This window comes from Loxodonta africana, chromosome 14 (genome assembly GCF_030014295.1).
Source record: "Loxodonta africana isolate mLoxAfr1 chromosome 14, mLoxAfr1.hap2, whole genome shotgun sequence".
Taxonomy (NCBI): Eukaryota; Metazoa; Chordata; class Mammalia; order Proboscidea; family Elephantidae; genus Loxodonta; species Loxodonta africana.
This window is the reverse complement of record NC_087355.1, coordinates 79,911,862-79,926,307: the sequence shown is the minus strand read 5'-3', so window position 1 is coordinate 79,926,307 and position 14,446 is coordinate 79,911,862. Positions and strand designations below refer to the sequence as shown.

At 46.0% G+C, this 14,446-nt stretch overlaps 1 protein-coding gene across 1 annotated transcript in view; it reads left to right on the top strand.

The window, feature by feature from the left end:
- The window catches only part of ADCY8 (adenylate cyclase 8), a 223,057-nt gene extending 219,068 nt beyond the window's left edge, over positions 1 to 3,989 (top strand). Inside the window, exon 18 of the mRNA XM_010588496.3 lies at positions 3,502 to 3,989. Coding sequence (XP_010586798.2) covers positions 3,502 to 3,989 — 488 coding nt within the window. The remainder of the gene's footprint in view (positions 1 to 3,501) is intronic.
- The last annotated feature ends 10,457 nt before the right edge of the window (positions 3,990 to 14,446 follow it).

The window sequence follows — 14,446 nt, the reverse complement described above, 5'->3', positions numbered from 1 at the left end:
CTGTGCAAGACAACAACACAGCAGCAAGCCTGACAATGCCAATGATAACCCTTCATAATTGGTAAAATGTGCCCATTCCTTCAGCACCTCTGCTGAGCCTCAGGGGCCTTACAAAGCAGCCTGCAAGACCCTGCACAATCCACATTTTCATTTTATAGATGGGTAAACTCAGGCCCAGAGAAGGACCATAACTGGCCTAAGATCACCCTGCTTGACAGCTGCTCACCGCCTCTGAGACTAATGACACTCTGGCTGCTAGGGTGCGGTCTAGGACATCTGTTGCACAGGGCACATATTTTAGTCATCTGCCAGCTAATGCGCCATTTTACTTTATTTGGTCCCGCCTTAGCAGCTTTCAAGAAAAAGGGGTCAAAAAACATCAATATCGGGCTTGTCAGATCTAAGGAATGCCACGTGCCTTTGTTCATTGGAACAAAAGAAGTTATATTTTATGTTTTTGATCTATAGACGAGTCATTCAGTGCCTCTTCCCACATCTTTCTATCAACTCAACATGCCCTTTCTGAAATTATTGACGACACAATTGAACCACAAATAAAAAGCAGAACTTTGGCCCTGGACAAAGGAGTATTCTCAGGGAATTCTGGAGATGTGGCCAGGATCAGAGCCCACCCTTGGTGTGATATGGTATTCTGCTGCCATAGGCCATTCATCTCAGGGGGTAGACAATTTTCCAACTGGATTGGGCATCTCATTTTGTGTTTGGATCTCCTCTAATCGACTGAACAACATTAGGCTAGTGGTTTAAACTCTCTGAGTCTCAGTGTCCTCATGTGTAAACTGAGTGTTCTCTTATTACCTCCTTTGTAATAGTCGTATCACTCAGCGTTCTCAGAGAAACAGAACCAATAGGATGGAAATATATACACATAGACATCTAGACAATCTAGACAGACAGATAGATAGATACTCATGGCTGTCGAGTCGATTCCAACTCATAGTGACCCTATAGGATAGAGCAGAACTGCCCCATAGGGTTTCTGAAGCTGTAAATCTTCAAAGAAGCAGACTGCCACATCTCCTGCAGAGCAGCTGGTAGGTTCGAACCGAAGACCTTTAGGTTAGCAGCCAAGTGCTTAACCACTGCACCACCAGACAGATAGACAGGTAGGTGGGTAGGTAGATAGGGTGGGTGGGGGGATGGATGGGTGGGTGGATGGGTGGACGGACGGACGGACGGATGGATGGATGAAATGTATATATAATGTATTTAGATATTTATATATTATGTTTATATGTAAATGTATATGAAAAGAGATTTATTTTAAGGAGCTGGCTCATGCACTTGTTGGGCTGAAATTTGGAAGGCAGGCCAGCAGGCTGGAAACTCAGGCAAAAGTTGATGTTGCAATCATGAGCCCAAAATTTGTAGGGCAAGTTGAGGGGCTGGAAAGTCCAGCAGGAATTTTATGTTTCAATGTCAGGGCAGAATTCCTTCCTCTCCTGGAAACCTCAGGTTTTGCTCTTAAGGCCTTTAGCTGATTGTGTGAGCCCCAATCAAATTATGAAGGGTAATATCCTTTACTTAGGGTCAACCGATTGCAAACGTTAACCACATCTACAAAACACCTTCACAGCAAGATCTAGACTACTGTTTGACCAAACAACTGGGAACCATAACCTAGTCAAGTTGACACATAAAATTAGCAATCACAATAGTAATATGAGAATCAAATGGGACAATAGCAATAAAAGTACTCCGCAAATTTTAAAGGGCTGACCACTGCTGTGATTCCCACGCATTCTGCAGAATCTGTTTTTCAAACCTCACAGTCAATTATATCTTAAATATGTGTACATGCATGCGTGTGTGTGTGTGTGTGTATCTCTTCCCTCTGCCTAGATGACCTCCCGTGGTTATCTGCAGGGCCCATCCCCTCACTTCCTTCAGCTTTCTGCTCAGAAAGTCCTTTCCAAACCACCCAACTCCAGAATGCATCCTCTCCCATCTTTCTCTATCCCTTTATTTTGATATTTCTTTATAGCCTTTAACATCACTAATATCATGTTGTTGTCATTGTTGTGTCCAGTCCAGTCAATTCTGAGTCACAGCAACCCAATAGGACAGGGGAGAACTGCACCATAGGGTTTCCAAGGAGCGCTGGTGGATTCCAACTGCCGACCTTCTGGTTAGCAGCCGAGCTCATAACCACTGTGCCACCAGGGCTCCAATATCAGAGTACGTATTTTTTCATTACTTTGGTCTCTCCCCAGGAAAATGTAAGCTCCCTGACGGTGAGGACTATGTTTCCTTTCCCACCATATCTGCAGTGTCTAGAACAGCGCCTGGCACATAGCAGGTACCTAGTCAGTGTTTGTAGCAGGTAGAAATGGAGAGTGGATAAACCCTAAGTCAGCTAGAAGGAGACATGCGTGCCCACTAACATGTTTGGTGGCACATTTTCATTCCTGGAAGAGAAGAGGAGGAGATATTTAAGCTGTCTTAAAAAGCATTTGGCAAGTAAAATTATGCTGTTGGGAGGAAGTGATAGTCCAGACAGAGACAAAGGCACTAAGATGGAAAATCCCCATCAAGTTAGGGAAACTCCAGCAGTTCAGTGTGGATATAGGGCAGGGCGGGGTGGAAGGGGGGGTGATGAACGAGGCTAGCAGATTAGGCAAGAGCCAGATCTGAGAACACCTGCATTGTGATTCTGAGGGGCTTTATGCTCGGAGTCCCTGGGTTGCACAAAGAGTTAAGCATTCAACTATTAATCCAAAGGTTGGCTGTTCGAACCCACCCAGGTGCACTTTGGAAGAAAGGCCTGGTGGTCTGCTTCCAAAAGATCACAGCCTTGAAAACCCTATGAAGCAATTCTACCCTGCCTACATGCGGTTGCCATGAGTCAGAGCCAAATGGATGGCAACTGGCTTATGGCTTTATCCTAGAGGCCAAGGGAGCCCAGGCAAATGTGTAAGTGGGTTGTAACTTGATGAGGTATGCATTTCAGAAATATCCCTGGAGAAGATGGGCTGCAGGAGGGCCAGACAAGTGACAGGGAGGCGTGGTGTGGGAGGCTATTGTCATGAGCTAGGGGAGTGATGCTGAGGACCTGAGCTAAACCAGAGAAGGACAAGGCCTGCCCACGCTTTCAGCATGGACAGCACAGGCAGGAAAAGACCCCAGGGCCCCAGTTCCAGGGTTCTGTCCATCCCGTGGGCTACATAAGCCATTGACAACACAAGAAGGGTAATTACGCTTTCGTGCGCACTCATGGTTATCAGGTGCTATGCCAACTACTCTACTTATATTGTCTCATTTAATCCTCCTTTTATTATATCCACTTCTTAGACTGGAAAAGTGAGGTCCAAATAGGTTCAGCACCTTACCCAGCTCACATATCTAATAAGTGACTGAGGCAGGATTTGAACCCATATCTGCAGATAACACACTTAATGACTGTAACACCTAGGGATCCAGCCAGCCCTGTTTATGTCCCTCTTCTCTCTCTTACCTCCTGCTGCTTTGGTTCACTCACAGGCATCAGCCATGGCTCAGTGGTAGCTGGCGTTATTGGCGCTAAGAAACCCCAGTATGACATTTGGGGCAAAACCGTGAACCTGGCCAGCCGAATGGATAGCACAGGGGTCAGCGGCAGGATCCAAGTCCCAGAGGAGACCTATCTCATCCTGAAAGACCAGGGCTTTGCCTTCGACTACCGAGGGGAGATCTATGTGAAGGGCATCAGTGAACAGGAGGGAAAAATCAAAACATACTTTCTCCTGGGAAGAGTCCAGCCCAACCCATTCATCCTGCCCCCAAGAAGACTGCCCGGGCAATACTCCTTGGCCGCGGTCGTCCTCGGGCTCGTGCAGTCCCTCAACAGGCAAAGGCAGAAGCAGCTACTCAACGAGAATAACAACACGGGGATCATCAAGGCCCATTACAACCGGCGGACTTTGTTAACTCCCAGTGGGCCCGAGCCCGGAGCCCAAGCCGAAGGCACCGACAAATCCGATTTGCCATAAAAGGATTTTCTTTCTGTTTCTTTTTTTGTATTTCTTTTATATATAAAATAAATATACTAATAAAAAGGTTTAATTTTTTTTAGAACAAGAATGGCTTTATTGGTCTTTGAATGCACCAGATCAAAGACACCACTTGTGGTTCTCCTCAGCCAAAAACATAGAATGACCACCTCTTGTTTAGAAGGTGCACAGGGCAAAAAAAAAAAAAAAAAAAAAGCAAAGTGAAATAAGACTTGGCCCCTGACCTTGAGAGGCTTACCAAGTGAGTATGAAACAGAGTCAGGTAAAGAGAGACTCAGTACAATGGCATAGTCCCTAATAACTGCCATTTATGGAGCGCTTGTCACGTGCCAGGACCGGTGCCAAACCCTTTACGTAATAACCTCATGCAGTTCTCACGATACCTTGTACATTCTCTCTACCAGTATTTACTGAGCATCTACAATGTGCCTAGGTTGTCTTAGGCTCTGCAGAAACACTGGCAAAAGTCTTGCCCACATAGAGTCAACATTCAGTATGGAGGATGATAGATAATATTCCTATCACCAAAAACCCAAATTGCCATCGAGTCGATCTGACTCATAGTGACCCCATAGGGTTTCCAAGGCTGTAAATCTCAATGGAAACAGACTGCCACGTCTTTCTCCCACAGAGCCACTGGTGCTTTTGAATCGCTGACCTTTCGGTTAGCAGTCAATCACTTTAACCACTGCACCACTAGGGCTCCTTAATAGTCCTATAAAAAAAAAATTTTTTTTTTTTAATAAACCGGTGCATAAATAGTATGCTTTCAGACAGGGGTAGGTGCCATAAAGAGAACTGCAGGATAATTGGGATAAAGAATGTTTGGCTCTGTCAACAGGAATGATGAGATAGCTGAAGACACTAAGGAAGGCTTCTTTTAGGAAGTAACGTTAAAGATTAGACCTAAAAGATGAGAGAGAGGTAACCCATAGGACCTTGGAGAAGAGTAGTCCAAGCAGAAGCAGCAGCACATGCAAAGGCCCTGAGGTGGGATCAGCCTGGCATATTGGAGGGTTCCATCAAATTGAGGACCAAGAGGGTAAGGTGGGGCTGGAGATCTCCCAACAGGCAGCCAAGAACCCCACCCAGTGAGCATCTGACCTCTGGTCCAGTCCACCCAGCCCACAGCACCAAGTCCCTACCCCCTAGGTCAGCCTGTCTCATCGTCACCAGCTGCTTTGCAATCTTTCCATACTCAGGGTAAGGGCAGAGAAGGAAGATAGTCTTCCCGAAGTTTGAGCTGTTTTCTGCTTACCTACTTTGTGGTCCATTCAAGTCACTTATTATGAGAACTTCAAATGTCAAGTGATTTCTGGGAACCTGGTACAACTCAGAAAGAAGCCTGACATTAGCATTCCAGCCTCATCATTCCCTCTTGAACTCTGCCTGTGAGATTTTGGCCCCCAGGGCTCCAATAACCGCTGCTGGCCCAGACTTAGAAATGCCAAGCGTAAACTCAGGCAGAGGGAATGATGCCCAAAAGGGTGAAATACAAAAAGAAGCACAGAATAGGGGCCAGTTTAGCCTAGGTGTGTTTAGCCTAACAGAGAGGCTTTCTCAGTGGCTCTGTATTCTTGAACTCAATGTCAGTATCTCCCGATGCTCATCCAGGTCCAAGGCGACCCAGCCACTCACCCGCATCAGTAATGCCTGATGTCCCATGAGATAAGCACAGCCCTGCTTACAGCATAGGCAAGAGTGTCTGCAGCATTCATGCAAGGACTGGGATCGAGTCGCTGCTGCCACCCCATCCACCAGCCCATAAAGCCAGCAGATTACCTTGTAGCTCAGAGATGTCTCACTGCAGCTCAACTGCTACCTGCCTTCTTTTGGAAGTGTATGAATGTAGTTGCCCCCGCTTGGAAGTAAGTACTATATTATCTTCTCCATTTTACAGATGAGAAAACTGAGGCACAGAGAGCTTGAGGTCTCACAGCAAGAAAATGGAAGAGCTGGGATTCACACCTAGGTGGCCTAGCTTGAGAGTCCCGTGATGGGGTGAACAACACTCATTAAATGAATGTTAAAGCCTGAGCAGACCCCCTCCCGGTGGGCTGCAGGCTGTGTAGATGGTGGGGGGCAGGGGAACCCTGGAAGAGCAGCCATCAGGACAGTCCTGGGGTCCTTGCCCCTGGTCCCAAATAGCCTCTTACCCAGTGGGTCAAACAACTGTTATAATAAAGGAAGCTGTCGTGATTTAGAATTCTGAAAGTTTCAGGTTTGAGAAATGTATCTTACGTAAAGAAATACCCCCGGAGGTGTCTGAAGCAACACTCCTTAATCAAACACGTTAGTAATTTTGTAGCAAAACATGAATATTCAAATTCAGTTTCATAACGGAAATCCATAAATAGACTGGCCTCTGTTCAGGCCACGTTTTACCCCCAAATTAGCTCTGAAACGCACGTCAGTGTTACAGCCTTTTAGATTTTGGAACTGTGGACGTAAGATCAACTCACACACCTCATAAGGCTGCTGTGGATATATAACAGATAAGGACACGTTTAAAGCTCTTAGCAGCTTGGCCCTTGGCTGCACGTGGACGCACTCAACAGGCACCAATTGTTGCTGCTGTTATCAAACACACGCTGGTTTTTTTGGAATAGTGAGTATTTGCAATTTTTCTTTGCCTTTACAGTTTGTTTTTTTTAATCCATTTGCAAAATTTTCCTTCATGAGCGTGTATGACTTTAATAACATAAAAAATGATAATTAAGAGGAAGTAAAATATGTGGGGTTTGCTTCAAGGGCTGCAAAAGGTTTCCCGAATCACCAGGCTCACCTAATCCTTGTTGAGGCAACCCTGAGTTGGCGGGGCTGGGCCACTAGGGATGGAACCGGACACCCGAGCCTGGAGCTCTCCCTTGTGGCAAGAGAGAGAATTCCCCCAGGGCACCACTACATGGCTGCTGACCCAGATTTCAAGGCCACCTCCTGCCCTTTTGGATGCAGTAAAAGAAGGGGTGTTGAAAATTCATTTCCCTCCCTGACATTTTATTCCAGACCCACAGGCCCCATGCCAACCAGCATTTCCAAGTGAGAACATTCCTGTCTGATCAGCTTGGGCTCCAAACAACTGAACCCAATGTTTTATTGATGAGTTACCAGGGGGCAGGGTGCCCTGCAGAATAACACCCTACGCCTATTTGAATTATTAATGGGATATCAGCCACACTTTTCCAGGCACCATCCAGCCCCCTTCTGCCCCGGTAAGATAATATCACCATTCGCTGGGTGAACATCCAAAGCAATGAGTGCACTCCAGGCACCTGCCTTTACCCTTCACAGAACAAAAGCTTGACTCCTGAAGTCAACTTCTGGGTGGAAATAATAATTTCAAATATGGTCTTTTCACACAGTGACCCCCATTTTTACATTATCGTAACTATCATGGCAATAAGAAGGAACACTTTCAGTGTTTTACAGTTTGCAAAGTCCATTTCCAAATACAATTTCAACTGATCTTTGTAACTCTGAGAGGAAGATGCTGTTATTTCTATTTTACAGGAACCTGGGGCTCATTAAAATTAATAGAAATAAATTTTAAAATAGATTATAGAGTGTTAAAGCTGAAATGAGAGTAAAGATCATACGTGGTCCCAAGTCTTGGCTTTACATGCAGGGAAACTAAAGGCCAAAGAACAGGGGAGCTTTGGCCAGGACTCAACAACAAGAAGTGGAATGAAGGCCAGAATGTGGAGAGTCAGATCCCTTGTCCTGTGCTCTTTTGACTCCACTATGTGTTCTGTAACACAAATGTAAGTTAGGTCCCCCTGCCTCACAGGATCTAAATGAGAAAGCTCAGACTCTCGTGCAAGCCCCACCATGCCCAGGGGTGGGGGGATGGAGTTATACCCCGATGTCAACCTCTGCTTCTGGGTCCAGTTTCTTCAAATCCCTTCTCTGTTCACATTGCTTTCACCCAAACCTAAAACTGGGCTCCTTTCTCAATTCTCTCTCTCTCTCTCACAAACGCACACACACACACACACACACACACACACGTGTTTAACCCTGATTAAGATCCTGCAGTCAATAGGCTGGTTTTTCCTTGGATAATTAACTTTAAGCTCACGTGCCTGGAATCCCCCATATTAGCCATGATATTTTCAATTGCCTCACATGCATGTGAAAGCTGGACAATGAATAAGGAAGACCAAAGAAAAACTGATACCTTTCAGTTGTGGTGTTTGCGAAGAATATTGAATATACCATGGAGTGCCAGAAAAACTAACAAATCTGTCTTAGAAGTACAGCCAGAACGCTCTTGAGAAGCAAGGATGGCCAGACTTTGTCTCACATATTGTGGACATGTCATCAGGAGGGACCAGTCCCTGGAGAAGGATATCATCCCTGGTAAGGTAGAGGGTCATTGAAAAAGTAGAAGACCCTCAACAAGATGGATTGACACAGTGGCTGCAACAATGGGCTCAAGCATAGCAATGATTATGAGGATGGCGCAGGACAGGGCAGTGTTTTGTTCTGTTGTACACAGGGTCACTATGTCAGAACCGACTCTAGGGTACCTAACAACAGGAACAAGCCTGGAATCCCAATGAGACAATGTTGTCTGGTGGTTAAATGTGTGTGCCTTGAGCCATGTGAACTGGATTGGAATTCATTTACTAGCTTTATAATCTTGCGCAAATTACCTAACCATTCTTTTCATTTGTTTCTTCATATGTAATGAGGATAGTGAAAGTATCCACCCCATAGGGTCGTTGTGAGGATTACGTAAAGGTCTTAAACAGTGCCTGGCACAAAGAAGGCTCTCTGTCCCAAATCCTAACTGGTGGTAATATCCACCAGAGACCCTCTTTTCTCTCCCCTATTTTATTGTACCTAGCAGGAGAATTATTTTTCTAAACAAAATTGGGCATGGGGTTAGAGTTTAGTGAGGACCAGGAATAATCCCCCATCCATCCCATCTTCCTCTGCTGTGTTAAAAACTAACTGAATAATAACACACAGAAGGCAGACAGATTTAAAATTTAGGTTTATTACAGATAAGAGGGAAAAGCATGGTTTGGTTCAGGGGCCAAAAGGATGTCCCTGTAGGCCTCCTTGACTTGAATTTAAGGAGCCCCAGTGGTAGAGTGGTTAAGCACTGGGCTGCTAACCAAAAGGTCAGTGGTTCAAACCCACCAGTCGCTCCAGGGAGAAAGAAGAGGTTGTTTGCTTCCATAAAGATTATAACCTAGGAAACCTTATAAGGCAGTTCTACTCTGCCCTTTAGGGTTGCTTTGAGTCAGAATGGACTCCACGGCAAAGGGTTTGGTTTGGTTGGGATTGAATTTACTTCCTCATAAGGCAAATCTCTCCCTTTCAGAGGCATTCATGCCCAACCAATCTATAACACAATGAAGACAGCCAGAAGGTTATCTCTCTTCAGGCCCACAAACCTGTCCTGAGCATGCTGTCTCTTCTCCTGAATTCACCCCAGGGAAAGTGCTGACTCAGTGGCCAATAGCAAAGTGATTATCTCAGGGCCTGCCAGGAGGGAGCAGTCCATCCCACTACAGTAGCTCCCCTTCTCACCACCACCCCCCTGCCCCTTCCTCCTCTTCCCTCCTCCACCAGCAACGTTTTTATCTTTTCTAAAGTGAACTCCCTTGCCCCACTTCCCCCAGCATCACTGGTAAAACCCTTGTGGCTTGTCTTTCTCTCACTAGAGCCCATTAACGAAGTGCTGGAGCAAATTGGCCCAACCTGGGTCTGTGCTAAGAACCACTGCGGGAAGGGCAACCCTAAACTGGAGGGATTCCTGCAATTTAGTGCTTACTCTACTGCCATCTTCTGGAAGGAGGGGGTATTTCTTCTCTTGAAATAAAGACAAAAAAAAAGTTACCAGTCTGACCGTTCAAAGCCCTTCTTTGTTCACCCCCTTCATTCATTCCCTCGCCATATATTTCTGAAGCATGGAGGTGGTGAGAAAGGAGAGAATCTTTGTCAAGAGTCTGCTGTTTTTCAGACACTGTGAGAGGTCCTTTGTGTAAATATCTCATTCCTACAAAACACATACAGGAGATTATTAACTCCATTTTGCAAAGAAGGACATGAAATCTCAAAATGGTTACCTCACCAGGAAGGAGTGAAGCCAGAACTTGAATCTAGAAGCTCTTCTTGGGGGCTCACACACCTTTGGAGAGCAAGGAAAGGTCAGGGAAGTCGTCCTGGGATCCGGAAGGCCCCCGGGAGCTCAGCCTGAAGCACCTGTAGGCATGGCTGTCAAAACTCACCTGGGCTGTGTGACTCACGTCTGTCCCCATGAGCGGCTGCAGCTGCCTCTGGGGAATAATGGCGTCTCCTTCTCTTCCACCTTCTAAATCTTGCACAAGAGCCTTTCCCTGGGAAACTCTAGCCCAAGCTACATGAGGAAGGGGACGCTGGGAAACGCAGACCCTGGCTTCTCCTCTGCAATGCAGAGGAAACCTCAGAAGAGAACAATATTGGTGCCAAGTTGACACCCGACAGCCCGGCACCCCAGGCTGATCTCCCCCAGTCCTTGCTGCCGTCCACCACTGCACACTGCGTCTCAGTGCGGCTGCCACGAACTCCCTCGAGTGGGCTCTCACACTTTTACTGCAGCTTTGTAATAAAGCACTAATCACCTGTGACTTCACCATCTGCTAATTACAAACGAGGTCAAATTTCACATTAATAGTTTAAAATGCAATGCTCTGAGTTCCTCCTGTGTGAATGCAATGGGTCAACATGGTTTGTTAAGATTGGGCTAAAACATGACGTATTCAAAGTGAGATTTAATGCTCTTAGGGCCAAGGACCCAGGAGCATCCTAACCCAATCCATTCCACCTCCCCATTCCCTCAAGGAGTTCAAGAGGAAATCTATTCCTACTTAACAGCTGGGCCAGCAGCCGATGGCCCCTCTGCACTACCCTTGAGTAACGGTTGAGCTGTCAAAAGCGTTTTGGACACTCGGCTTGAGCGGAATCTCCTACTACTTCTCCACCCAGTGGAAACCCTGGAACCAGCATACTAGGGCAGAGTGGCAAGAAGAGAGAGATAGCCAAGTTTCTAGTTAGGGGAGGGGAAGCTCTGACTCAGCTTACCAAGTCTGCCACATAGAGAGGAATAGAAAGTATAAGAAAAAAGCAGAGCCTAGGTTCCTGCGCTGTGGTGTGGTAACCCGTTGAACTAGTTGCCATGGTGACTCTGACTCGTGGTGACCCCGTGTGTGTCAGTAGAACTGTGCTCCACAGGGTTTCCAATGGCTGAGTTTTCAGAAGTCGATTACCAAGCCTTTCTTCCAAGGCACCACTGGTTGGACTTGAACCTCCAACCTTTCAGTTAGCAGCCAAGCCATTAACTGTCTGCACCACCCAGGGATCCCATGGTAACCAAGCCAATTAGTACACTGTCGCCGAGTGAATATGCCGATCTCTGACCTATGGAGCAGCTCCTCTTCTGTTGTGAGGAGAGAGAGAGAGAGAGAGCTGGGAGGGGGTGCAGGCAACAACCTTCCAGCAGTACCAACGGCAAAGAGATCCAAAAAGTCTTGAAAGGGAGAGTCCTAGGCAGGAGGGTGGGAGGGTTGTGAAAAGAGTAACCACTCCTTCAAGCCCAGGGTCTTTGGGGTCCTCAGTCTGGGTCATCTCCTTCAGAGCTGAGAGCAAACAGATCCCCTTCAGATAAAATCTTGGATTTCCAAGATGGTCTCAGAGCAGACCCCCTGACCCCAGGGGGTCCATTATCCTTTGCTTTGCTCAGGCTGTTGATTTTCTTTGTTTCTTAAAGATCCCACAGCCCCATTTGGCTGGAGCCTCGGTCTCGGCTTTCAGCCCTTCTCCTGCTCATTACATTCATTCCTGGTTTTCCTCTCTCTAATTTATTTTCTCCATTTGTTGCATGCAGGCTGGGCCTAGGGGCCTCGGAGAACAGCATGGGGCTGCTTGGCGGGCCTCCAAAGCCTGCAGAGGAAATGACATTAGCTTCAAACTGGAGGGGGCCGGGACGTGCCACCCAAGGCTAAACCCAGGAGGGGGAAGCTGAAGGAGGACCCGCAGGGAACAGGAAAGGCTGGGGTAGAGTGTTTGCCTTTTTCCAGCAGAAGCAACCCCTGAGAAGGCTGGGGCTGGCGCTGGTAGGCACTTCTGCAGAGCAACTCGAGGACAGAAAGAGCAGGGACAAGGAAAGAGAGGCTATTTCAAACAGGGGTGTAACCAATAGTTACAGCTAGCACAGGCTTTCATGAAATGCCAGTGAGACAATACAATTTGAAATATCTTTGGAGGCCAAAATTGCAGATGATAGGGTTGAGACGAAGTTAAGAGGCACAGTAAAAGGACCCAAGAAAAAGAGAGGGATGGAGCAGAGGTCAGAATTCTCTTGCTCACTCCTTCCTCTCAGATCTCGGCTGCCTCAGAGACCCCTACGAGCCCAAGGTGAAGGCAGCCTCACCTCTCCGAAGCTGCAGAGGCTCAGTAACTTAGTGAGTCCCTCTGAGCCTCAGTTTCCCACATGGGTAAAGAGGCACCAGCAATGCCTCCCTCATGGGGTTATTATGCCACTTCAATGCATGTACAAAGTCGTCACTAATCAGACCCAGCCCACGTATTTCCCAGGATGGAATGAGAACAGGCACGTTCAGCGAGAAGCCTTCAGGTGAAGGTGGGTGGGCAGGGGGCCTTCTGGGACCCAGCACTCTGCCATGGGAAACTGCACTGCATAGAAAGAGGTTAGGTTTTGTCCCAGCTCTACCCTCCACCCCCAACCAAAAAAAAATCAAACCCATTGCCATGGAGTCGATTCTGACTCATGGCGACCTTGTATGTTACAGAGTAGCACTGCTCCATAGGTTTTACTTGGCTGTAATTTTTACAGAGGCAAATTGCCAGGCCTTTCTTCTGCAGCACAGCAAGCTGAGATCCAACCGCCATCATTTAGGTTAGTACTCAAGTATAAACCATTTGCACCACCTAGGGACCCTTTCCCAGCGTTAGTCTTAACAACTCCACGTCTAATTCACTCCCCCAAATCTTTTTTGAGCACCTCAGGTGTGAATCCATGCAAGGACACTGTGCTGAACAAGGTCAGGGTGGACCTTGCCCTCACTGAGCTTGTAGGCTTTCCAGGGAACAGGACAAAAAACAAACACCCCCCCCCCCAATAAATTTGTGATCAGTGCAATTAAGAAAAGTTCAGTTAATGAGTTGGAGAAACAAATCACCCGCTTCATATGGAAGGGAAAGAGGCTCTGGATAAGTAAAGCATTACTGAAAAAGAAGAACAAAGTGGAAGACCTCACACTACCTGATTTTAGAACCTATTATACCGCCACAGTAGTCAAAACAGCCTGGTACTGGTACAACAACGGATACATAGACCAATGGAACAAAATTGAGAATCCAGACATAAATCCATCCGTATATGAGCAGCTGATGTTTGACAAAGGCCCAAAGTTAGTTAAATGGGGAAAAGACAGTCTTTTTAACAAATGGTACTGGCATAACTAGATATCCTTCTGCAAAAAAATGAAACAAGACCCATACCACACACCAGACACAAAAACTAACTCAATATGGATCAAAGACCTAAATATTAAATCTAAAATGATAAAGATCATGGGAGAAAAAATAGGGACAATGCTGGGAGCCCTAAAACATGGCATAAACGGTATACAAAACATTACCAACAATCCAGAACAGAAACTAGATAACTGGGAGCTCCTAAAAATCAAACACCTATGCTCATCCAAAGACTTCACCAAAAGAATAAAAAGATTACCTACAGACTAGGAAAAAGTTTTTGGCTATGATACTTCCGATCAGCGTCTGATCTCTAAACCCTACATGATACTGCAAAAACTCGACTACAAAAAGACAAATAACCCAATTAAGAAATGGGCGAAGGATATGAACAGACACTTCATTAAAGAAGACATTCAGGTGGCTAACAGATATATAAGGAAATGCTCATGATCATTAGCCATTAGAGAAATGCAGATCAAAACTACAATGAGATTTCATCTCACTCCAACATCAATCCAAAAAAACCAAAATAATAAACGTTGGAGAGGTTTTGGACAGACTGGAACACTTATACACTGCTGGTGGGAATACAGAATGGTACATCCACTTTGGAAATAGATTTGACACTTCCTTAAAAAACTAGAAATAGAACTACCATACGATCCTGCAATCCTACTCCTTGAAACATATCCTAGAGAAATAAGAGCCTTTACACGAACAGATATATACACACCCATGTTCACTGCAGCACTGTTTACAATAGCAAAAAGTTGGAAGCAACCAAGGTGCCCAACAACAGAGGAATGGATAAATAAATTATGGTATATTCACAAAATGGAATATTACACATTGATAAAGAACAATGATGAATCCATGAAACATTTCATAACATCGAGGAATCTGGAAGGCATTATGCTGGGTGAAATTAGTCAGCTGCAAAAGGA